The 27,042-nt window shown below is 45.0% G+C and overlaps 1 protein-coding gene across 1 annotated transcript in view; it reads left to right on the top strand.

Annotated features, from left to right (window-relative positions):
• The first annotated feature begins 3,021 nt into the window (after positions 1-3,021).
• The window catches only part of PRSS56 (serine protease 56), a 109,970-nt gene continuing 85,949 nt past the window's right edge, over positions 3,022-27,042 (top strand). Inside the window, exons 1-2 of the mRNA XM_056565525.1 lie at positions 3,022-3,345; positions 3,780-3,941. Of these exons, the coding sequence (XP_056421500.1) occupies positions 3,234-3,345; positions 3,780-3,941 (274 nt within the window). The 5' untranslated portion in view covers positions 3,022-3,233. The remainder of the gene's footprint in view (positions 3,346-3,779; positions 3,942-27,042) is intronic.

Here is a 27,042-nt window from a genome sequence, read left to right as displayed (position 1 = left end):
CACCTCAGCCGCCTGTGTGGTCGAGTCGTACCAGAGGTAGTAACCTGGGTGCCGCCTGCGGCGGGCACCTTAGACTCCGCTCCCTGGCACGGCCCGCATCATCTGCCACACAGGTCCAGCAAATCTACAACCTCTCGTGTTCCAGACTACTGTGATCCAGCGGATCTACTTCCTCCCGAGTGCCAGTCGACTGCGGTGAGTTTAACAGGGAGCTGTCCTGCAATAACCTGACCCAACCACTGCATGCAATGTACAGTACAGAGCTGAGGCTTCTGGTTCCCGTAGATTGTTAATTTCCAATGCGGAAGCTGTGATCAGTGAGGGCACTGCCTGTTGAAATCTTATCCTGTGAATGGTTAAAGGGGTATTCCAGGAATTTTTTTTATTTGACTATGCTACAGGGGCTGTAAAGTTAGTGTAGTTACCCATAATATAGTGTCTGTACCTGTGTGTGACGGTTTACTCGCAATTCTTCTGTGATTTTGACCGTAATATTATTTATTTTTAATAGCATACATAATGGCCCTCATTTACTATTGCAAACCCGCCATGTTTTGTTGCCAGATTTTGCACCAGAATTTGTGCCAGAATTGAAAAAAACCTGACTAACTCTACATATTGCTAAGAAACCCCAAAAAATGGGGCATGTCCTCCGGGGAAAGGGGTGAGTGGTCTCCGAAAAGGGGCATGTTCCCGACATTTTCACAAAAACCCAACATATTTACTAAGATTTCCACATAAAATGTGGTGTATTTCAGCTGAGGAAAACCAGACAGATCAGAGCATGTGTAAAAAAAAGCAAAGTGTAGGGAAAGTGGAAAATGTAGGGAAACACTAGTAAATACAAAGAAAACCCACAAAGAAATTTACAATCGGCTCTTAGTAAATAAGGGCCAATGACTTTTGTCTCAGATTTTTCCCAGGTTGCAATGCGGCCGAGACCTGACTCACTAGTCAGCTGATGTCAGGGAGCCTGTCTGCTTCAGTAGGTGGAGCAATCGCTTGGTGGGAGAGAGAGCAATCTGCAACTCATGCAACAGCTGTAGGCACCCTGATTGAAAACCACAGGTCTTTTGAATGGATGCAGCTCATTTATGTTTCAATGGGTGTGTTGGCTGATGTGTGGGAGGGAGGAAAGAGGAATTATGGGATTTGTAGGCAAAAGAAGAAAACTCAAACAGGAAATGCCAGTCCAAAAATGCTAGCCACAGTGTTATGGTAATCTCATGACATAGCCATTTAGCCCCAAGACAAGTGCAGATCCTTCCTAAGCATGTCCATTACTGTCTGCCAGCTACGTACTAAAATCCCCTTATGGTGGATAACCCCTTTAATAATTTTGGCTAGACACACTTATACAGTTGCACAGGAAAGTTGCTATAGGTGAATTGCACAAAAAGTCTGGTTATCAATGAACATCCAATCCTACTGAAGAACACTACATGAATTCATGTATTTTTATGTTGCTTTTTAACAGATATTTTTGATTGATGTTACCAGCTTTCAGATACATTTGTGTTATATTTATCTTTAGAGTTACATTATGTTAACATCCCCTTTCATAGATTGCCAGATAGTATTTTTCTCGTCTGCCCATGTTCCTGTCCTTATTTGTTATCCTTCTTACATCTTCTACTATCTGTTTTTTATTTTTGTCTCAGAAGCTTCGGCTTGTGGACCAAAGAGATCTGAACCGACATGATTTCACTGGAAAGGATGAAAGCGTGAAAATGATCAAGAGAAGCGGTTCTCTTCTGATCAGCAAGGCTCAGCTTTGATAGAGCCGCCTGCTCTGCTCCCGACTACAATGCTCTCATTCAGACAGTGCTGGCACTCATGACCCCCTTCCCGAATTTCCTTCTGTCTCTTCCTCTTTCCTTTCACAAGCTCAGCTAGTTGCAGCCAGGTCCTCTCTAGGAGCATCCTATTTGTCTTTTCTGATGTCACATAATTATCTGCTGGTTTTCCAATAATTAAAACAGGCTTCCAAGAGCAAAAGATGTTCTAAAATGCATGAATCTTAAAGCTCTTACTTCTAACCTATAAGACAGGGGAAACAATATGCATACATTCTATAAAGACATCCTTATTGTGGTACAAACCAATGCTGTTTTGTATTACAAATGCTTTTCTTCTTTTTTCCTAACCAACAATTCACTATTTAACATATTGGAAAATATAAGTAGGAAACAAAACACACAGGAGCCAGTGTGTTACATCAGGGGATCCATTAATAGTATGGCTTGTAAATAAAGTGGTGTTGTTTCGCTAAGGTAGCAGGCAAGACATTTCTTTTTAAATACTGAAATTCACAGTATCCTAATGTAACAATTTGTAGCTCTATAAAATTACTGAAATGATCTGTAAAGAAGGATCTTATAACTTTATGGCAACTACATATTTGCATACATTAATGGTCATATAGCAACATTTATACTGTTTCAGTCATTTCAAATCTATTATTCTGCTCTATTAATAGGTAGTTACATTTCCTGTGTTGTGAACAGTATATTCCACTATGTATATATACCACTATTATGAATAAATTGGACCATAGCATGCCGGTTTCACATTGCGTCTTCTTGTGTGTCTCCCAAGGTATATAGCAGTGTAGTAGATCAGGTTTAGGTTAGGTGACATGTTACATGGCTGACTGCATTTACAGTAGAGTCCAAGCAAATGTTCCTAATAGGGGATGATGTAGTGAGGCTTAAGAACAATCCTGGTGCTAATGAACACAAACCCCTCTTTTCTCACCCCATCCACCCTGCATGCCCCCCTCCTGCCGCCTCCTCCTGTCCTGGCATCTGTGTCAAAGCATTAATGAATTGAGCAGTTTATCAGAAGGCTTGGGAACTGTCCTTTCTGCCCCACAACCCCCTCCTGTGGTCCTGGACATATACAGCTTCACCATCCATGCTGGGTATTGTCTAACTGTCATCTTCAGAAAAGGCTGCAATGAGACAAAAGCAGTGGGGAGAGTGACAACACACAAACAGAACACTGCCTGCAGAGTGACAGAGAGGTAGAGAGTGAGTCAATGGTGTGAGCAGTATAAAAGGGAGGGACAGAAGAGCCAACTGCAAGACATGTACAGTAGAGTGATGATGAGGAACACACTGCCAGGACCCAAGACAATCACAATCATCTGAATATAGACATTGGAAAGGAAGAACAAGGCAAAGAGAGAAATAGCTCATTCTTTTCCCAGTAAAATACTTGGGTTGTATAAAATGCAGCTCCTGTGCTGGACAGTGCTCGCTGTTTCATACTTGGCATCTCAGTTGATCTGCTGTGCTCCAGTGAGTAAGGAGCAATACAGACTCCCAGCCAGTGTCTTGCAAGGTGAGTACTGGACAAGAAGTAAAACACATGTAATCTCTGGACTTCTCAGATTTCTTGTGTCTATGCTGTTGTCATCATTTCCTACAAAGAGAATCTACCAATAAGTAAGTGTAGAACAAGGCCAATTAGGAGGTACTACTTTGAATACCATGTTACTGGCCAGAAAGTCCTTATATATTGTGTTGTATGAAATATTCTGTGTTGCGACATTAACTCAATACTATTTTCTAATATAAATCACTAGCCTATTACACTGATCATTTATTGCTACTTCTGTACGCCCATCAGCTCATCGGGGTGCTGTCAGGTGATGTTACGAAATGGTTCACACTAACTGCAACTTGAGCATAAGTAACTAAATTGACTGTTTTATGGTATGATGGATTGCCTTTTATACCTTTCATTATGTTCATATGTTGATGTATTCTTGACAGCTCTCTCTAACAGGGGGACATTAATCCTAGAAGCTGCACTTAAGACAGCACTACAGGCTTTAGAAGGAGCAGTTAAGGAACAGCGTCTTCGCCAGCAAGAGTGTGCACGATGCATCATTTGCCTCTTCCCAGAATGCAGAAACCTACCCACACAATGTAGAGGTCAGTAGCATTTAGTGTACGTAAATCATATAATGGTAGCCACAAACCTTAATATTACACAATCCACAATATTTCTAACAAAACCATTGTGTCCCCTGGGTCAGTTTGTCCTTTTAGGGGGGAAAAAACAAAACACCACAAGGCCACTCTTTCTGCAGTGACCAGAATCTGAAATTCCACCATGTGTACAGAGCAGCAGAATCTCATTCAAAACAATTGGAGTCTGCTGCAGTGGAATTTCTGAGAAAATTTATTCTACTGGATTCCGCTTGGAAATTACGCTGAGTGAATGAAGCCCAAGGATAGGGACACGTGTAGTGGACACAACACAATCACAGTGTGGCCAAGAACCACGCCAACATACTGTTTTGTAGGTAAACAGCAGTTTTACCTCACAAACTTTAACAATTGTGGTTTTCTGTGATATCGTAGTGATACATTGTCCACGCCATAACTGCTATATGTGTCTCTACCCTTAATTTGGCACAAGGAGCTCATTTTTGTTGAAGACGCAATAAAAATGTGCAGTGTATGGTCGGCTTTATAAGGCTGTGTAATGTGCATGTATCAAGATAAATGGGCTACTTTGAAGTTGATGCTAGAATGCTGCATTTGTTATTTGTTTCCCTATTTCTCACTGTAAGGCTATGTTCACATGTAGTTTTTTGGTTAGAACTTTGCTCAGCAATTTTACCCAAAACCAAGAGTGGAACCAACACAGATAAAAAGTTACAATGGAAAGACTTGTACCCTTTTTCTGTGTCCGTTTCACTCCTGATTTTGGTAAAAAAAATCCTGACGAAAAATTCTGACCTTATTTCGAGAGGACTATTCTCCCAGGAAAATCAATTACAAAGACAAGTGGCATTAAACAAAATTCAGGATTGTCTTGGTTAATATCATACTGAAGAAGAAATATATATATTGTGGTAATAGTAAAGATAGCATTATTGTATGTTATAAAGTAAGGATAATTGTGAAATATTTATCTGCAGTATACCATACTACTTGTATGAACAGTACATTCCCTCTTGCAGGAATTGTATCATTATGATATCTGTCTATATGTGAAGGTACCCAGGGGGATATTTATCAAGCTGTCTTATAGGAAGATGCCCTTAGCAACCAATCACAGCTCAGTTTTCATTGCTCATATTGCACTGGTAACCTGAAAGTTGAGCTGTGATTAGTTGCTATGGGCAATGGGTAGTAAAAGCAGTGCAGGATTTATTGAGTGTCAGATGCTTCTTAAAAAAGCCAGTACTGCCCACAGGGACAGGAATATACATAAAACCGGCATATGAAATGCCAGCCTTAAAAGGTCCCCCCGCCAAAACAACAGGGAATTCGACCATGATACCCAGTGGTGCCATTATATTAGATTGCTGTGGCTGAGGGAGTCTTTCGTCTTGGCAGGAACAGAGGGAGGTGCATTTGGTGCTGGTGGAAGAGCCTTGGGGAAGTGTTAAAAGGTAAGGTTTGTTGCCAATTGGATAGTGTGTGAACGACCCATGTGATTTGTCAGTAGAAAATGTTGTTGGCATGTAGTGGCATGTGTAGTGGAAATGCTGATCTGGAGCTTGGCTTCAGATGTAAACTTGTCCTTCTTTCAGTAGACTAGGGTCAGTAAGATGTGGAGTGGGCCTAGGAAAAAATGATCAGCTGCTTTGCCAAATGGGGCCTGCTTGTTGGAGAACAAACTATGAGCTGGTAAAGTGACTACTATCCTGGGGCTAGGTACTTCTGGCCAAGAAGGAGGGGGTATAGAGAGCCAACAGATAGACAGCAAAAAGTGAGAGACAGCTGTTGATCTGTGTGAAATACACTGCTCAAAAAAATAAAAGGAACACTAAGAAAACACATTCTAGATCTGAATGAACTAATCGTATGAAATCCAGCACACACAGAAATGTATCCAACTGGCACTACTGTGATGTCTATGGAGAGTATAATGAATCCCCCACACCAATTCACTTCACACAGTCACTTATTTTTCGCCTGTACGGTAGTGCTCAGCAGCAAAGTCCATGCACAAGTGAATATATCCAACAGGAGAAAAGAAGACTGCGGGAGCTCACCAACATGGAATTCAGGCTTTATTGGAAGCGGGTATACATTCAGGTGCACATTCACAAAGAGCGACGTCCGTTTCACACTATCGTGCTTCTTCTAGCTCGACTACCAATGTCCACAACTTCCTGGGCTTTATACAGGTGGGTGCAGTGACGTGTATCAGGGTGGAGGCACAGGATGATGACATCACCATCCACCTACGCTCAACGGCACACCTACACTGACAAATGAGTGTAAGCTGGATCTCCCCGGCAACAGGGGAATGCCAGCACCGGCGCAGTGGCAGGTATACCCGCCCTGTGCCGGAGCCCCCCGCCGATAGGGAGAAACCACCAATTCCCTATTGATTCCCCACTGCTAGCCACCCATCTCCATGGGAACAGGAGGATGCCGGCCCGCGGATAGGTCTCCACGTACCTAGCGCCTCCCCGGCCCCAACCGAGATGGACAACCACCACCCCGGCAAATTTGAATCACATATCCGGGACACCTCTTCCCTTTACCCACCTGCGGCCACAATACGGACAGTGTGGACATATACAATAAAACAAAAGGTGCAATAGCGAAATACAACATATGACATACAATAAAATACAACAGTAATCATATTACAAAAAGACACTCATATCCATTTTGTCATTGAGGCCAAGTGGACCCATGGCATCCGTTTTGAGGATCCACCTGGCCTCCCGTTGCAAGAGCAGCTTATCACGATCTCCTCCGTTCTTTGGGGTATTGACTACTTCTAATACAGAAAATCTTAACACTCCTCCGTCTCCTCCATGTTTTTCTCTAATATGTTCGATTAATCGAGTACCCCGTGGTTATGGACTTAATATGTTCTCTAACCCTGACATATAGGTGCCTACTGGTCTTACCTAGATAAAATCTACCACACGGGCATGTACGCGATGTACACGATAAATCTGGTTTTACAAGTGATAAAATGTCTCACCTCCCAATCTATTCCGCCAACCTTCAAGAATTTTGACTTTGAATTAAAACAGCAGAAAGCACTTTGTTTGTATTAAAAATTTCCTTGTATTCTAAGTTGACGCAACCAATTGGTGGTGGGACTAGAAAATTGATGGGTACCCATAATACCGTCAAGAGTCCTGTTTTTACGATAGGAAAATAGTGGCTGAGCTTTCGCTGTATTACTTAGTACCTTGTCGTTTTCAATCAAATGCCAATGTCGTATGATCGCAGATTGTACGATGGCATCCATCGGGGAGTGTCTAAATGAGAAGACGAATCTATCCACTTTTTTCTTTTTACGTCTGTTTTCCCCACTCCATTATTTTGCTTTGATGTACGCTTCTTCCACGATCTTGCCAGGATACCCCGTCGACCAAATGACTTGACAGCTCCTTAGCCTGCAGTTCAAAAGAATCAGATGTAGAGTTCAATCTTTTTAATCAAACAAATTGACTATAAGGCAGTGATTTCTTGATGTGGGGTGGATGAAAACTATCAAAATGCAATAAAGCATTAACTGCCGTGGGTTTTCCATACCCACTGGTGATCCACTGTTGGTCCCCGGATTCCACCCGCACATCGAGAAATTCTAAGGTAGAGCCACCAAAGACAGAAGTAAATTTCATATTCATGTCCTCGTTCTGATTTAGATACTCAACAAACATGTTAAATTGGGTCTTTGTTCCCGACCAAACAACAAAAATGTCGTCCATATAACGAGAGATGGCAGCGACAAGACTCAGGAACGGATTTTTCTCGGTAAATATATATTTCTTTTCAAAGCCTGCTAAGTATAAATTTGCAAACGAACATGCGACAGGCGTTCCCATCGCCATCCCTGAGTCTTGTCAGTACCATCTCTCGTCAAATGTGAATGCATTATGCGACAATATGAATTACAACGACTCACATATAAAATTGATCAGATCTTCATCCTGGTTCAAATCATGTAGCAAGTCCCTTATTACCCGGACCCCACATTTTTGTGGGATCCGGGTATAGAGACTCTCCACATCAATCGAAGCCAGGCTAAACCCAGGCTGCCAGGGGACTGAACTTATGGTGTTTAGGAACTGACTAGTATCCTTAATATAGGCAGGGAGCCCCTCAAATAAAGGTCTGAGGATCCAATCCAGATATTTTGAAAGACCGTCGGTCACTGAGCCAATAGAAGCTGAATAGAAGACAGGTGTAATTATCTTCACAGCTATAGCCAGAATTCCCAGAGAGTTGACCAGTACCCAGAGGACCTCGCAGCTTTCTGGACCAATCCTTGTAATAAACTTGACTTTGACTTGTAATTTAGACTTGATTGGTACTATGTGCAGGACTTGACTAACTTCAGTGACAGCAGACATAGACTTGTAGGCTTACTGGAGAGTTGTAGCTTTGTGGTACTCAAGATGCTGAACACTTGTGCTGAGATTCTCTGGAAGCTGCTTCAGCAAATACTTTGATGGTACAAGAGACTGAATCAAAGATGGCCACCCCTCTATATAGTGGGGGGCTGGACCAAAGCCCATTGGTCAAGTTGTGGGTCATAGGTTAAAGCTGGTGCTCTCTGGGAGTACATGTTGTAACAAATCATATAACATGATTTCTCACACAGGTCCTTGCGTCCTCCACAGGCCCTGTATACTATATAGACATTAGGATCCTGTCTATGCTCTTAAGGATACACATACCACATTTAATAAATTAACAAGAGAACAAGGGGAGTCCATGCAGGGGAGCCCCCAGGTCACTGAGGGACTCAACCTGACAGGGCCTACAGGTAGTGCAGGAACGTGTACCTATACTGGTACACTTACCTAGTTGAATGTGGTGACAACAAAATCACACAAAAATTATCAATGGAAATCAAATTTATCAACCCATGGAGGTCTGGATATGGAGTCACACTCAAAATCAAAGTGGAAAACCACACTACAGGCTGATCCAACATTGATGTAATGGTTTTCAAACAAGTCAAAATGAGGCTCAGTAGTCTGTGTGGCCTCCACGTGCCCGTATGACCTCCCTACAATACCTGGGCATGCTCCTGATGAGGTGGCAGATGGTCTCCTGAGGGATGTCCTCCCTGACCTGGACTAAAGCATCTGCCAACTCCTGGACAGTCTGTGGTGCAACGGGGTGTTGGTGGATGGAGCAAGACATGTGTGGTGTCCCGGTACCGTATCCTATACCTTACCTGTATAGAGTTCCCCATAGCCAGAGTCCCTAGGACATCGGGGTCCCTCTTGCCTAGTCTTCCTCTTGTCACCTCTCACTTAGTCAGTAGATATATAGTAATTCTATTTGATATTTATATAGCTATAGGTATAGAAACTGTATATATTTGGTTATTTACCTGTACGGAGCGTAGCAGGACCTGCAGGTCACGTGATCAGGTAGAAACTCTATGGTTTTGCTTAAGGACCTTTGGAGGTCCCCGTGACGTGTTCACCCACCATGCCTTGTAACGGTGAGTGACAGCTGACACGGACCAATCCAAGACGACCCTGCCCCTGCCCATATAAGGGAGCGGCGGCCATTACTAGCTCTCTTTCCTCGTGGGCTGCTGTTGAGGACGGATCTGCGCAGCTGTCATCAGCAGTAACCAGGCCTAAGCCTTGCGGCAACGGCCATCTCTAAAAACTGTGAGTTACTTCAATCCCTATTACCTCCGCAAAATCACCGGACCTAAATATTCCCCTAAATCCGGACGGATCTCTGCAAAAATCCTAAATCTAATAACTCTTTGGATAAGTCAATGGTCCTCATCATCTGTCAATCACTGCCGTGCTATATAGAGACTGTATTACTAAGACTGTTGCTGTTAATTGGATGTATCGCAAGTACTTCAGTAAAGTTTATGCAAATTCAAGTTCATCTCCATTGTGGACCTTCATTCATTTAAGCACGCACCTATGGTTCCTGGGAAGGGTGGCGATAGGCCAGAGATTTACCTCAGCGTTTTAACCTTCACCCTGGCGTTACGAGTGACAGGGGTTAAATGAACCCCTTATATTCTGAAACAACACCCCAACTACACTATATCCCCCAAGGGCTACCACACATGATGTCCCAGATGTGCTCAATCGGATTCAGGTCTGGGGAACGGGTGGGCCAGTCCATAGCATAGCATCAATGCCTTCCTCTTGTAGGAACTGCTGACACACTCCAGCCATATGAGATCTAGCATTGTCTCGCATTAGAAGGAACCCAGGGCCAACCGCACATGGTCTCACAAAGGGTCTGAGGATCTCATCTCAGCACCTAATGTCAGTCAGGCTACCTCTGGCAAGCACATGGAGGGCTGTGTGGCCCCCACCAAAGAAATGTGCCACCCCACACCATTACTAACCCACCACCAAACCGATCATGCTGGAGGATGTTGCAGGCAGCAGAATGTTCTCCACGGCGTCTCCAGACTCTGTCACGTCTGTCACATGTGCTCAGTGTTCACCTGCTTTCATCTGTGAAGAACATAGGGCGCCGGTGGCGAATTTGCCAATCTTGGTTTTCTCTGGCAAATGGAAATTGTCCTGCAAGGTGTTGGGCTGTAAGCACAACCCCCACCTGTGGACATTGGGCGCTCATACCACCCTCATGGAGTCTGTTTCTGACCGTTTGAGTGGACACATGCCAATTTGTGCCCTGCTGGAGGTCATTTTGCAGGGCTCTGGCAGTGCTCCTCCTGCTCCTCCTTGCACAAAGGCAGAGGTAGCAGTCCTGCTGCTGGGTTGTTGCCCTCTTATGGCCTCCTCCATGTCTCCTGTTGTACTGGCCTGTCTCCTGGTAGCGCCTCCATGCTCTGGACAATACGCTGACTGACACAGCAAACCTTCTTGCCACAGCTTGCATTGATGTGCCATCCTGGATGAGCTGCACTACCTGAGCCACTTGTGTGGGTTGTAGACTCCGTGTCATGCTACCACTAGAGTGAAAGCACCACCAGCATTCAAAAGTGACCAAAACATCAGACAGGAAGCATAGGAACTGAGAAGTGGTCTGTAGTCACCACCTGAAGAACCATTCCTTTATTAGGGGTGTCTTGCTAATTGCCTATAATTTCCACCTGTTGTGTGTTCCATTTGCACAACAGCATGTGAAATTGATCACTGTCAATCAGTGTTGTTTCCTGAGTGGACAGTGGGATTTCACAGAAGTGTGATTGACTTAGAGTTACATTGTGTTGTTTAACCCCATAAGGACCAGGCCATTTTACACCTTAAGAACCAGAGCGTTTTTTGCAATTCTGACCACTGTCACTTTAAACATTAATAACTCTGAAATGCTTTTAGTTATCATTCTGATTCCGAGATTGTTTTTTCGTGACATATTCTACTTTAACTTAGTGGTAAAATTTTATGGTAACTTGCATCCTTTCTTGGTGAAAAATCCCCAAATTTGATGAAAAAAATGAAAATTTTGCATTTTTCTAACTTTGAAGCTCTCTGCTTGTAAGGAAAATGGATATTCAAAATACATTTTTCTTTGGTTCACATATACAATATGTCCACTTTATGTTTGCATCATAAAATTTATGAGTTTTTACTTTTGGAAGACACCAGAGGGCTTCAAAGTTCAGCAGCAATGTTGAAATTTTTCACAAAATTTTCAAACTCGCTATTTTTCATGCACCAGTTCAGGTTTGAAGTGGATTTGAAGGGTCTTCATATTAGAAATACCCCATAAAAGACCCCATTATAAAAACTACACCCCCCCCCCCCCCCCAAAGTATTCAAAATGACATTCAGTAAGTGTATTAACCCTTTAGGTGTTTCACAGGAATAGCAGCAAAGTGAAGGAGAAAATTCAAAATCTTCATTTTTTACACTCGCATGTTCTTGTAGACCCAATTTTAAAATTTTTGCAAGGGGTAAAAAGGAGAAAATTTTTACTTGTATTTGAAACCCAATTTCTCTCGAGTAAGCACATACCTCATATGTCTATGTTAATTGTTCAGCGGGCGCAGTAGAGGGCTCAGAAGGGAAGGAGCGACAAATGGTTTTTGGGGGGGCATGTCACCTTTAGGAAGCCGCTATGGTGCCAGGACAGCAAAAAAAAAAACACATGGCATACCATTTTGGAAACTAGACCCCTCGGGGAACATAACAAGGGGTAAAGTGAACCTTAATACCCCACAGGTGTTTCACGACTTTTGCATTTGTATTAAAAAAATAAAAAAAATTTTTACCTAAAATGCTTGGTTTCTCAAAAATTTTACATTTTTAAAAAGGATAATAGCAGAAAATACCCCCCAAAATTTGAAGCCCAATTTCACCCGATTCAGAAAACACCCCATATGGGGGTGAAAATTGCTCTGCTTGTGCACTACAGGTCTCAGAAGAGAAGGAGTCACATTTGGCTTTTTGAAAGCAAATTTTGCTCTGGGGGTATGCCGCATTTAGGAAGCCCCTATGGTGCCAGAACAGCAAAAAAAAAACACATGGCATACCATTTTGGAAACTAGACCCCTCGGGGAACGTAACAAGGGGTAATGTGAACCTTAATACCCTACAGGTGTTTCATGACTTTTGCATATGTAAAAAAAAGGAAAACATTTTTTTTACCTAAAATGCTTGGTTTCCCAAAATGTTTACATTTTTAAAAAGGGTAATAGCAGAAAATACCCCCCAAAATTTGAAGCCCAATTTCTCCCGATTCAGAAAATATCCCATATGGGGGTGAAAAGTGCTCTGCTGGCGCACTACAGGTCTCAGAAGAGAAGGAGTCACATTTGGCTTTTTGAAAGCAAATTTTGCTCTGGGGGCATGCCACATTTAGGAAGCCCCTATGGTGCCAGAACAGCAAAAAAAAAAAAAAAAACACATGGCATACCATTTTGGAAACTAGACCCCTCGGGAACGTAACAAGGGGTAATGTGAACCTTAATACCCTACAGGTGTTTCACGACTTTTGCATATGTAAAAAAATATATAGTTTTTTTACCTAAAATGCTTGGTTTCCCAAAACTTTTACATTTTTAAAAAGAGTAATAGCAGAAAATACCCCCCAAAATTTGTAACACAATTTCTCCCGAGTACAGCGATACCCCATATGTGACCCTAAACTGTTGCCTTGAAATACGACAGGGTTCCAAAGTGAGAGCGCCATGCGCATTTGAGGCCTAAATTAGGGACTTGCATAGGGGTGGACATAGGGGTATTCTACGCCAGTGATTCCCAAACAGGGTGCCTCCATCTGTTGTAAAACTCCCAGCATGCCTAGACAGCCAGTGCCTATCTGGTAATACTGGGAGTAGTTGTTTTACAACAGCTGGAGGCTCCGTTTTGGAAACAGTGGCGTACCAGACGTTTTTCATTTTTATTGGGGAGGGGAGGGGGGCTGTGTAGGGGTATGTGTATATGTAGTGTTTTTTACTTTTTATTACATTTTTTGTTAGTGTAGTGTAGTGTTGAGCGGCATAGGCCATATTCGAATTGGCGAATATTTGCGAATATATGGACGAATATTCGTCATATATTCGCTAAATTCACATATCCGTAATATTCGCGTTTTATTTTCGCATATGCGAATAATTCGCGTATGCGAAAATTAGCATATGCGAAAATTAACACACAGAAATTAATATAAGCGAAAATTCGCATATGCGAAAATTAGCATATGCAAATTGTTGCATATATATGAAAATTCGCACGCCAGTCTCACACAGTAGTATTAGAGCCTTCATTACACCACACAAGCTGGAAGCAGAGAGGGATGATCACTGTGATGTGTACTGTGATAAAAAAAAAAGAATATTCGTAATTACGAATATATAGTGCTATATTCGTGAATATTCGCGAATTCGCGAATATGCGATATTCGCGAATAAAATTCGCATTGCGAATATTCGCGAGCAACACTAGTGTAGTGTAGTGTTTTTAGGGTACAGTCGCACGGGCGGGGGTTCACAGTAGTTTCTCGCTGGCGGTTTGAGCTGCAGCAGAAAATTTGCCGCAGCTCAAACTTGCAGCCGGATACTTACTGTAAACCTCCGCCCATGTGAGTGTACCCTGTACGTTCACATTGGAGAGGGGGGAACATCCAGCTGTTGCAAAACTACAACTCCCAGCATGTACGGTCTATCAGTGCATGCTGGGAGTTGTAGTTTTGCAACAGCTGGAGGCTCCGTTTTGGAAACAGTGGCGTACCAGACGTTTTTCATTTTTATTGGGGAGGGGGGCTGTGTAGGGGTATGTGTATATGTAGTGTTTTTTACTTTTTATTTTATTTTGTGTTAGTGTAGTGTTTTTAGGGTACAGTCGCACGGGCGGGGGTTCACAGTAGTTTCTCGCTGGCAGTTTGAGCTGCAGCAGAAAATTTGCCGCAGCTCAAACTTGCAGCCGGATACTTAGTGTAAACCTCCGCCCATGTGAGTGTACCCTCTACGTTCACATTGGGGTGGGGGGGTGGGAACATCCACCTGTTGCAAAACTACAACTCCCAGCATGTACGGTCTATCAGTGCATGCTGGGAGTTGTAGTTTTGCAACAGCTGGAGGCACACTGGTTGTGAAACACCAAGTTTGGTAACAAACTCAGTGTTTTGCAATCAGTGTGCCTTCAGCTGTTGCAAAAGCTACAACCCCCAGCATGTACGGACAGTGGAAGGGCATGCTGGGTCTTGTAGTTATGCAACAGCCGGAGGCATACGACTTTGGCTGGGGATGCTGGGGATTGTAGTTATGCAACAGCTGGAGACACACTGGTTTGCCTTCAGCTGTTGCAAAACTACAACTCTCAGCAGTCACCGACAGCCAACGGGCATGCTGGGAGTTGTAGTTATGCAACCAGCAGATGCACCACTACAACTCCCAGCATGCACTTTAGCTGTTTGTGCAAGCTGGGAGTTGTAGTTACAGAACAGCTGAAGGTACACTTTTCCATAGAAAAAATGTGCCTCCAGCTGTTGCAAAACTATAAGTCCCAGTATGCCCATAAGGGCATGCTGGGAGTTGTGGTGGTCTGCCTCCTGCTGTTGCATAACTACAGCTCCCAGCATGCCCTTTTTGCATGCTTGGAGCTGTTGCTAAGCAACAGCAGGAGGCTGTCAGTCACCTCCTGCTGCTGCTCCACGCCGCCTCAGGTCAGTCCCTCGCCGCCACCGCTGCTCCTGGGGCCCCGATCCCAACATTGACGCCGGGGATCGGGTCCCCAGCTCCCGGGGTGCACGTCCCGCATGCGCTCACGTCCTCCGGAAGAGGGGTGGAGCGGGTTGCGGGAGTGACACCCGCAGCAGGCGCCCTGATTGGTCGGCCGATAAAACGGCCGACGAATCAGGGCGATCATGAGGTGGCACCAGTGTCACCTCACCCCTGCTGGCTATGGCTGCTCGGGGCCGTCTCTGACGGCCTCGATCAGCCAGTAATTCCAGGTCACCGGGTCACTGAAGACCCGATTGACCCGGAATCGCCGCAGATCGCTGTACTGAATTGTCCAGCGATCTGCGGCCATCCCGACATGGGGGGGGGGGGCATAATGGCCCCCTGGGCGATATGCCGCGATGCCCGCTGAACGATTTCAGCAGGCATCGGGCATCAGCTCCCCTCCGGCTAACGGCGGGGGGCCGGGAATGGACAGGTCGTACTCCTACGTCCTCGGTCCTTAAGGACTCGGAAACGGGGGCGTAGGAGTACGTCCATTGTCCTTAAGGGGTTAAAGGATATCTGTAGTGCTCTGAACTAATCCCTTATCTGAAGGATAGGGGATAAATTATAGATCGCGGGGGGTCCTAACGCTGGGCCCCCCCCCGCAATCTCCTGTACGGGGCCGCTGCAATGTACAAGAAAGGGGGCGTGCCTCATGACGCGGCAGCCAGCACGCCCCCTCCATGTATCTCTATGGGATTCATGGAGGGGCATGCTGGCTGCCGCATCATGCAGGGACGGAATGCCCCCTTTCCTGTACATTGCCATATACAGTACATGCCTGTACATGCCTGTACATGCCCCATACAGGAGATCGTGGGGGGGGGCCCAGCGCTCAGACCCCCCGTGATCTATAGGGGATAGGTTCAGAGCACTACAGATCTCCTTTAAGTGTTCCCTTTATTTTTTTGAGCAGTGTAAAAGGAATGGTAGATACTCCTGTTAAGAGAACAGGGGCCTTAAAGGGGTACTCCGGCGCTTAGACATCTTATCCCCTATCCAAAAGATAGGGGATGAGATGCCTGATCGCGGGGGTCCCACCGCTGGGGACCCCCGTGATCTTGTACGCAGCACCCCTGTTAAAATCAGTCTCCGTAGCATGTTCGCTCCGGGTCTGATTACCGGCGACCACAGGGCAGGCGGCGTGTGACGTCACGCCTCCGCCCCCGTGTGACGTCACGCTCCGCCCCTCAATGCAAGCCTATGGGAGGGGGCGTGACAGCTGTGCTGTGTGCAAGATCACGGGGGTCCCCAGCGGCGGGACCCCCGCGATCAGGCATCTTATCCCCTATCCTTTGGATAGGGGATAAGATGTCTAAGCTCCAGAGTACCTCTTTAAACTGATTCCGTCCTATTGTATATTGTTATTTTCCACTTACTGCTGTATTTTTTTAAACATTTAAGTAATAGTTCCACCTAGTGTGAATTCCACCACTAAGCTCTTGTACCTCAGTTCAGGACTGTAACCATTAAAGGGGTACTCCGGTGGAAAACATTTTTATTTTTATTTTTTTAAATCAACTGATGCCAAAAAGTTAAACAGATTTGTAAATTACTTCTATTTAAAAAATCTTAATCCTTCCAGTACATCAGCTGCTATATGCTTCAGATGAAGTTCTTTCTTCTGAATTTCTTTTCTGTCTGACCACAGTGCTCTCTACTGACACCTCTGTCCATGTCAGAAACTGTCCAGGGCAGGATAGGTTTGCTATGGGGATTTGCTCCTAATCTGGACAGTTCCTAAAATGGACAGAGGTGTCAGTAGAGAGCACTGTGGTCAGACAGAAAAGAAATTCAAAAATAAAAGAACTTCCTCTGTAGTATACAGCAGCTGATAAGTACTGGAAGGATTAAGATTTTTAAATAGAAGGGATTTACAAATCTTAGAAAAAGTAGAAAAAAGAGAAAAGCCCACACCTCAAGGACAATGGTATTTTTTTATAACTATAATAGAGTTCGCTGAGACCGTGCTTCAATTATAAAGAATAATAAAATTTATTAAAATATCAAATACCGTATATATAAATTCCCCTCACAGGGCCCTTGTGGGAAGAATAACATAAAATTTAATGGCAATTTATTAGGAACTTTTAACAAAAGTTTTCAATAAAAACTGCCAAATAATCCGTCAGTGTGACCAATACTCCGGCACTGCTAATAATTTGATAGTCCGGAAAAAATGCAGATTTTGAGTCCAACAATATATTGTATTTCAAAATGTTAAATGGAAATGTCCAGATTTAGATATAGAAGCCACTGTTATGCATAAATGAATTTATATTACCAGTTGTATTTTGCCATCTCCTCTCGCTTGATGTACAAGTGGATTTTCTGACCTGTATGCGCTTGCATGCGCTGCGATCGGCTGGTCCAGACGGCGCTGGACCCGGTGTTTGCCGTGCAGTTGCTCCGAGGGTCTGTGCAGGCAGACTGATGGTATTCTCTCATGGAAAGGGCGTCTGATGTCAGGATCTGCGATTGGAGCAAATACTGGGAGTCCAGGAGCGGCAGGAGATTCGGCAGATGGAATCCAAATGCAGTATGTGAATTTGGTTGTAGATGGCGATTCCCGAAACTGGTTCGCAGATCCCAGTGTGATGATACTGGGACTAAGGGGGCTCAAAGTCTGTATTGGGGTCATACTGCGTCTTTTGGCACAGGGCTAGACGCGTTTCAGGGTACTCAAGACAGTTAATTCGACCCCTTCCACAGCTACTGAGATGCAGTGTGACCTCAATACAGACTTTGAGCCACCTTAGTCCCAGTATCATCACACTGGGATCTGCTAACCAGTTCGAGGAATCGCCATCTACAACCAAATTCACATACTGCATTTGGATTCCACCTGCCAAATCTTCTACCGCTCCTGGACTCCCAGTATTTGCTCCCATCGCAGATCCTGAAGTCAGATGCCCTTTCACTGAGAGAATACCATCAGTCTCCCTGCACAGACCCTCGGAGCAGCTGCACGGCAAACACCGGGTCCAGCGCCGTCTGGTCCAGCCGATCGCAGCGCATGCAAGCGCTTACAGGTCTGAAAATCCACTTGAACATCAAGCGAGAGGAGATGGCAAAATACAACTGGTAATATAAATTAATTTATGCACAACAGTGGCTTCTATATTTAAATCTGGACATTTCCATTTAACATTTTGCAATACAATATATTGTTGGACTCAAACTCAGCATTTTTTCCAGGACTATCAGATTATTAGCAGTGCCGGAGTATTGGTCACACTGACGGATTATTTGGCAGTTTTTATTGAAAACTTTTGTTAGAAGTTCCTAATGAATTGCCATAAAATTTTATGTTTTTCCTCCCACAAGGGCCCTGTGAGGGGAATTTATATGTATTTGATATTTTAATAAATGTTATTATTCTTTACAATTGAAGCACGGTCTCAGCCAACTCTAATATAATTATAAAAAATACCATTGTCCTTGAGGTTTGGGCTTTTCTCTTTTTTCTACTTTTTCTAAAATTTGCACACCTAGGGTATTGGTGTATTGCCCAATCCACCTCGGTCAGTGCGTAATTGTGAGCTGCACCTTCTTTATACATTTTGATTTACAAATCTGTTTAATTTTCTGGCACCAGTTGATAAAAAAAAAAATTCCACCAGAGTACCCCTTTAAGGCCAAAATGGGCTGTGTCCTTAAGGGGTTAAAGTTGCCATGCCACTGTATATATAGAAGTATTACGTACATTTAATCTGTTTGAGTTACATTGTTCTGTAGTTGTCTTCTTCGCGAACCAAGAAACAGAAGAGCAAAGTAAGGCCCCTTTCACACTACCAATAGGACCCATCAATAACGTCCGTCTTTGTTTTTGGAGTTTGATGGCCGTCATTTTGACGGGGCGCAATGGGCAATAACGGGTCCCAATGGACCCCATTATAGTCAATGGGGGTTCATCGGGTGCTGCTATTTTCAGAGGGAAGAGCAGGAGAAAAAGACAGTGCAATCACTATTTTTTCTCCCACTATTCTTCCCGGAGGTCCTGACGGTCATCACACTACCGGATCATAACATTAGTGTGGAAGGGGCATAACCCCCACATCACATAATTATTATCTATTTTTAAAATGTATTGTTTTCTTTATAAACCATATGCATATATAATTTCACAGTTGTATGGAGCCCTAATATGGCACAAATAGAAGTATAGTATGTGCTTCTAGGGTAGAATATCTCCATAATACATAACTACACAAAGGCTTTATAGAGTGACTCATAGAGGCCAATTATAATTTTTATAGTTCTTACTCTAGAGTGAAGATGTTTTTTAAGAGGGTTTTTCCTCAAAGGGAAAAGATAGCTGCCTGGCCATATTCAGTCTATTTGTGGGCTGTGGAGATAGTCGGGTGCTGAAAAGAGAAGGAATGGAAAAATCTGGAAAAAGTATCATGGAGCATGTGCCCCAACTGAGCAGCAATAAGCCACTTATACCACTTGACCAGAGTATTCAGATAGAGGTCTTGAGGCAACTAAACCTTGCCTAAGTGGAAAGAAAGTCTAATGATGACGTTAACAGAGTTGGCTGTTCATAAACCAAGTGGGAACCAAAACAAACTTACTCTTAATGCCTTCATACTTAAAGCTTATTACTCCTCTGAAGAAATATGTCATGTGCCCATTCCCACACTTTTTATTGCAAACATACACCAATCACACTAAAACATTAAAACCACCTGTATAACATTTTGGAGGCTTTCCTTGTGTCTCTCAAACAGCCAAACAGCTCTGACCTCTTGAGTCATAGACTCCACTACACCTCTGACGGTGTCCTGTGTTAAGGGCCAGCTTCAAATGCTTTTACTAGTCCTACTCTCCACCAGATAAGCACAGTAATGGGGGCCAACACTAATAATGGTGGTAATATTGTTTCTCCACATCCTATATTATATTAAAGAGAATCTGACAGCTATTTCACCTTCACTTAACTCAATATATTGGGTTATAGTGCGGGTGAATAGCTGTAAAAAGAAGTGTAACTTTCATGTTTACGTTACATATGTCTGAAGTTCTGTCCGTTAGAAGCTCCTTGTTATACCACTCCAACATGCACTGGAGGTGGGGAGCCAACTCGCGCAGCTCCCCCTGCCACATTAATATTCTACCCCGGCCTGCCCCCTTCCATGACGTCGCTACACCCGGCTCTAACATCATTGAAGGGTGGACCAGGGCGGAATATTAATGAAGCAGGGGAGTTCTATAGCAAGGAACTTCTAATGGGCAGAACTTCATACATACGGAACGTAAACAGCTATTTACAGCTCTTCACCCGCAATATATTGGGTTTAGTGTGGGTGAAAAAGCTGACAGATTCTCTTTAAAGTGTTGGTCAGGGGTACTGTGTGGTTCCCTTGGTGGTTCATCCACAAAGGAAACAGCATTCTCAAACACCCAAGCAAGGTGGAAAATAATAACAATATCATATATCTGTGGTAGATTATGGTTGGTGTGTATTGTAGACTTATGGGTGATGGGGGACATGTATCAAAGATTTTACCCCTGTTTTGTGTGTATTTTTTTGCGCAAAATTTTGCGCAAGCCCTTTTTTTTGCGCATTTTTTTGCGCACGTTTTGGTAGAGCATGTCCTCCAGATGTGGCTGAATCAGGGTACCTTGGAGTGACATCTATAGTACACATGGATTTATTACCTGCGTTCTTTTCCTTTGCACCAAAAATTTTGACGCAAGTGCGTCTTTTTCCCCGTAAATATAAGCCAACTTTAACTGCACGTAGCAATCCTTTCTATTTCTGAAGGAAACTACTACTAAGGAACCACCAGAATGTTTTTACTTTCCTATCTCAATTCCTCATTTGGTTTGCTTTATATTTTTATTTGGTTATTCCAAAGCACTTTTAAAATAATTTGCATATAGAATATTTGTTTCCAGTTCAGTTATTCATTAGATCACTTGTATATTGTTATTTTATGATCCAACAATTTAATACATTTACATAGGAAATGTTTGATATCTTACTTATCATTGAACAAGCTCCGTTACATTAAAATAGCTTTGTAGACTTCCGGTTCCGGCGCGGCCATGTAGTGAGCCAGGAGACGGAGCTCCCGCTCACCACTATCGTACCCGCAAAGTACCAGCACCGGCCCCGCTCCCTGTACGTACCGTACTGCCCTGGGACACGCCAGCACTGCCAGGGACTCTGTATTCGGCCCACCCGGACATCGGGATCGCACGGCAGCAGGGAGTCTCAGGTGCGGCCGCACGCAGCTCCAACCCGCCGCCATCTTCATTATCTACAGCGGGCAGGAGACCGCGCCACAGGAGGAGAGCACAGCAGCTCTACGATAAGGAGTGGATCCCGGAGTCACATAGAAGGTATCTCTGGGGTGCACAGCAACTGTACCTACCCTCACGACCTGGTCACCTCTTCCATTATCTGAGTGCCACTGCTGGAACTGTTATATGACCCTGTTGCGCCTCTGGATGCTGTGCCCTGCCCTTTGACCAGTCCTGTCCTGGGTGAGGACAGTTTAGGGAACATTCTCAATTTAAGCTCCTGCTGCATGTTATATCTCTTGGTGGTGATCCACAGCCACTACACAGACTGAATAATTACCTTCAAGGGTCCAGATTACTAGGGGCTATATTCATATATAGAACTGGTGGTTCCTGATCATCTTTATTTTCCTCACTGCTGCAATTCACAGTACTTGCTCTGGAGGGAGCTCTTATCACAACCATCCATTGAACGTTCTCCCACGCTGGTAGGATCCTCCTGTCCTCACTCCAGCAATATTGTTGAGCCTATGGACCGCTATATTACCAAGGGTCAGGCACGGGACCCGGTGGGTGGCCTGAAGGCCTCACAAGTTAACCTCCCACAGGCTGTGTCCTCGCAACAGACAATAACTGCGGGTGTAAACTTTCCCTCTGAAGGGATGGAGGTGACAGGCAGCCAACTGCTTTTTTCCCAAACCGCACCAGATCAAGGCACCTCTGCCCCGCCTCCACATCACCCCCCAGTCACGGGGGGGCCGGCAGATGCTATATTGAACTGTCCCGCTGACCTTCAATCTCTGGCGGCTGCCCTAATGCAACTGATCGCCCCCACTATACACAACACTGTGAAGGACACGATTCACTCGTCATTATCTCAATTGCAGTCTGCAGTGCGAGATCATGATGTCAGGTTGGGAGAGGCGGAAAAACGTATAACTACCTTGGAAGAAGTGAATGGAGGGCTAGTCGCCAGAGTACGGCAAGTGGAAAAAGACCTATGCAACGTCAGTGAGAAACTAGATGACTTGGAAAATAGATCCAGGCGTAACAATCTCCGCCTGGTGGGGGTGAGTGAAACTCTCCTACATTCTGATTTACAAGCATTCTGCGAAGGTGACCTCCCTAAAGCTCTGGGATTACAACACAAGTGCCGAGTTGAAAGGGCGCATCGTCTGGGACAATTACACCCCAGCCGCTCGAAAGCTCCAGATGACGCTGCTTCTCACCCACGCCAGGTGATCCTGAAGTTGCTGGATTACAACGACAAGATTGAAATCCTAAAGGCTTTCCGAAAACGCACCTCTCCATTGACTTATCGCAACAAAAAAATTTTGATTTTTGAAGATTTTTCAGCAGAAATTACCAAGCGCCGCAAGGCTTTCAGCACCATATGCACGGCACTGTACAAGGCGAAAAAGCGCTTCTCCCTGCAATACCCAGCCACTTTAAAAGTCTTTTTGCCAGATGGCTCCTACAGATCCTTTCAGACCCCAGATGATGCTTCGACTATGCTTCGGGAACTGTTAACTCTGTCGACTGATCGACCTCAGACTCCCACCCCACGCTCCTCAACACCCCTGGTGGGCAGGGGTGAAACATCTTCCAGGTCCCACCGCCGCCGGGACGATAGAGCTCGGTCGCCATATGACCATGGGAAAAGGAGGAAGTCGCCAAATTGACGCAGCAGGAGCCGCAGCAGCCGATCTTCTTCCCCGGACTGAGGACTGATTGTCTTTCTCTTGTTATGACATTTGCTCAGGGGTGGTGGTACAGGTAGGAGAGGGGACAGATGGGGATCCAGTTATATCAGTTATTAATGTTCATGGGTTATGGGTCCTGTATTCCTGTCATTGATATGAGCAGTCCGGGGCGAATTTGCTGATGCACTGGGTTCTCCAGGGACCCAACACTAGGTGCTGTCTTTGCAGTGAAAAGTTACTGCTAGTTGAGTTATTCACAAGATATCATGGGGTGGTCACTGTCCATTGTTCAGCGAGGTGGGGGCGGGAGTACTGGCCTCTCTATGTGTCCGAAAAAAGAGAAGTCTCATACCACCCTGATGGCGTCCATAGTGTCATCCTGGACGCCTCTATATGGTGGATTGTTCTTATTATTGTTTATTATTCTGATGTTATTTGTTTCCTTTTCTTTCCTATCTTCCTTCGCATTCTATGTGCTGATCTGGTCCGATTGTTTCTCCTCTCTGCTGTACCGCACTCTGTTCCACTACTGTCCTCAGTACAACTTCCTGAACTACTCTCATCCTCATCGCACCACCTGCTACTGTGTCTGCCGCTCCCACTCTTTTTCTCCACATGCTGGGATGTACCTGGTGAGAGAACGAGTATCATCTGTTATCATCTGTCCTCCTGTGCCTATGAGGACAGGGGGCTATTGTAAACATGTGTAGAGTCATTTCATGGAATGTTAAGGGCCTGAAGTCGCCACAGAAACGTATGTCCATTCTGAGGTATCTCAAACGTCTCCGTCCCGATATTGTATTACTGCAAGAGACGCATCTCATGGAGGATGATTGTCAGAGGATGCGCAAACTATGGGTGAGACAGGTAGTAGGCTCGCCTGCAGTAGATGGCAAGTCTGGGGTGTTAACACTAATACACAAGGCTTTTCCCTGCAGACTGATTTCTCACGTACATGACGCTGAGGGTCGTATATCCCATATCACACTTGAACAGGAGGGTCAGACATATGATGTTTTTAATGTATACGCGCCTAATGATGATAATGCTTCTTTTTTCACCTCTTTAACAGATACTATCAATCGCGTTGCAGGTCCGCTCACTCTACTGGGTGGAGACCTCAACACGGTGGCGAACCCAATGTTGGATAGATCTGGGACATCGAACCCGCCAGTGGTCATCCGTCAAAGTGACAAGGTTCTCCCCCCTCTACTCGACCAAACCAGTATGCAAGACGCCTGGCGTCACATTCACCCTGACGCTCGTGAGTACACTCATTTCTCCCACGCACACAACACGTGGTCCCGGATTGACTACTTTCTGGTGAGCCCATCCCTGTGCTCTAGAATACTGGAGGTACACATCCAGGAGATGGTCTTGTCTGATCACTCTCCTGTGACTTTAGACATCATGCCGACCAGTCCCAAGGGCACTGATTTCCTTTGGCGATTCCCGACCTATTTACACACTGATGACTCATTCTTGGACCTGCTACGGGGGTGGTGGGTGGAGTTTGAGACTGACAATGCAGCTCACAGGGACACTCCAGTTTTATATTGGGAAACAGCCAAGACGGTGGTCCGTGGAAAAATTATGATGTATTGCTCCTCCTTAAAACGTAAGACCAGGGAGGGTTTCGAGGCAGCTAGTGTGAAGTTATCTGATGCGTACTCTCGCTTTGTTGGCTCCCCCACTCCGCCTAACAAATTGAAATGGCAGGAAGCTCGATCTAACTATGAGTTATGGCTCGATAGGAGGGAACGGATATATAGGTCCCACATGGAAACGGAATTTTTTAAATATGGTAACAAATCGGGACGGCTGTTAGCTAGGTTAGCTAAAGCGACGCTAGCCCCATCCCATGTCCTGGCATTACGTGACCCAAAGGGTCAGACTAAACATGGCCCACGTGAGCTGAACCATATCTTGTGTTCTTATTATACTGATTTATATGCGGCACCCCGAGACTCCGGTGGAGAGGGAGAACGATTTCTTAATTCACTGCCTTTGCCGTCTCTGTCGGACGATCAGCGTCAGGAACTTGACGCTGAGATATCGGAGGAGGAAGTACGTCAGGCAATAGGCTCCCTATCTGGGGGCAAGGCCCCGGGACCTGATGGTTACCCGGGAGAATTTTATAAGGCATTAAAGGACAAACTATCCCCCACCCTGACGGCTTACTACAACGAAATTTATAGAACGGGAAGTGTTTCCCCGACTGCCAAATTGCCATACATCAAGGTATTACCCAAGTCGGGGAAAGACCCCCTAGACCCTGGCTCCTACCGTCCTATTTCCCTCATCAATCAGGATGTGAAAATACTCTCTAAGATATTAGCAGATAGATTGGCTCGGTTTTTGCCTCATTTAGTGGGGGATCACCAGGTTGGATTTGTAAAATCCAGATCTGCGGTAACCAATTTACGTAAGGTGCTGGCGGTGATGGATGGGATCCGGGGTCAGTCGCAGTCGGGCACCCAGCCTTCACTGCTGACGCTTGATGCCGAGAAGGCTTTCGACAATGTTCGCTGGGACTGGCTGGAACTGGTCTTATCTAAATTCGGGATCAGTGGGAAATTTAGCTCCTTTTTATCCGGCCTTTACGATGGTCTAACTGCCAAGGTATCAACCCCAGGCTTCTTATCACCCCCTATCCCGCTGTTGAGGGGCACGAGACAGGGCTGCCCATTATCCCCCTTATTGTTTGACTTAGCTATCGAGCCCCTGGCTCGAGCACTTTTATCGGGTGATGTATTTGAGGGGATCTTGGTAGGCTCCAGGGAATTACGACTTTCCATGTTTGCGGACGATGTCCTACTTTATCTCAATAATCCTGTGAGAGATGTAGTTAAAATATTGGAATTTCTGACGGAAGTAGGTCAATTCACGGGTTATAGGGTTAATGCAAGCAAAAGCATGCTGTTACCTCTGGGTACTGGGACTCCTAGAAACTTACTCTCCACGGGAGACTTGGGGGTGACAGTAACAATGTCTCATATCACCTATCTGGGGATCCGCATAGGGCGCACGTCAGACACCATCTATAAATTAAATTACGCCCCCATTCTTAAGAAGATTTCATTGGAACTAAAACGCTGGGAAAATTTACCACTATCTTTTCTGGGACGTTGTCACCTTGTCAAGATGATTAGCTTTCCTCGCCTCCTATACCCTCTCCAAACGCTGCCTATACTTTTGCGACATGTTGATATTCGTCAACTTAATGCTGATTTCACCCGCTTCCTATGGCAGGGGAAACGCCCACGAATTGCCCTACAAAAACTCATGCTGAGCAAGGCGGAGGGGGGAGTCAACTTCCCGAATGTGAGGGGATACAATTTGGCGTGCTTATTCCGGCATGTAAGGGACTGGCTGCATGGCACAACCTATTACTCTAATATATTGGTAGAACGAGCATTGGCGGCACCTTGGTCTCTGAGTGCGTTACTTCACACATCGTATGCTAAGTTGCCTCCAATGGTCAAGTCTTCTATCTTGTTACGGGACACCATAGTGGCTTGGAGGGAAGTGCGCAAGCTATATCGCCTTCCCTTTCTCCTTTCTAAACACATGCCCTTTAGGGGCCATCCCGAACTGCCCCACTGTGTCACCTCTCACTGGTTACGACTTTGGGAATCTAGGGGGGTACTGACGGCGGGTCACCTTATTGACAAGAACAACGCACAATGGCTTTCACCCGGGGATATCTTAAGGACCTTTGGTTTACCCCAGTCACATTTACTCTATGCCAACCAACTGTACTCCTTCTGCTTGTCCAGGTTGAGAGATCTATCAGGGGAAGCTGTCGATCACCCCCTTGACCATGTTATTGGCCTGGAGCCGAGGAGAGCGTCTATTTCTTCGCTCTACTCCTCTTTTTGGAATAGACTTCTTAAACTGGACCCGCAGAAACTGTTCCCCACATGGGAACGCTGGACGGGGGACACGAATATACACA

This window comes from Hyla sarda, chromosome 3, assembly GCF_029499605.1.
Source record: "Hyla sarda isolate aHylSar1 chromosome 3, aHylSar1.hap1, whole genome shotgun sequence".
Lineage (NCBI taxonomy): Eukaryota > Metazoa > Chordata > Amphibia > Anura > Hylidae > Hyla > Hyla sarda.
This window is presented reverse-complemented; position numbering and strand designations above follow the sequence as displayed.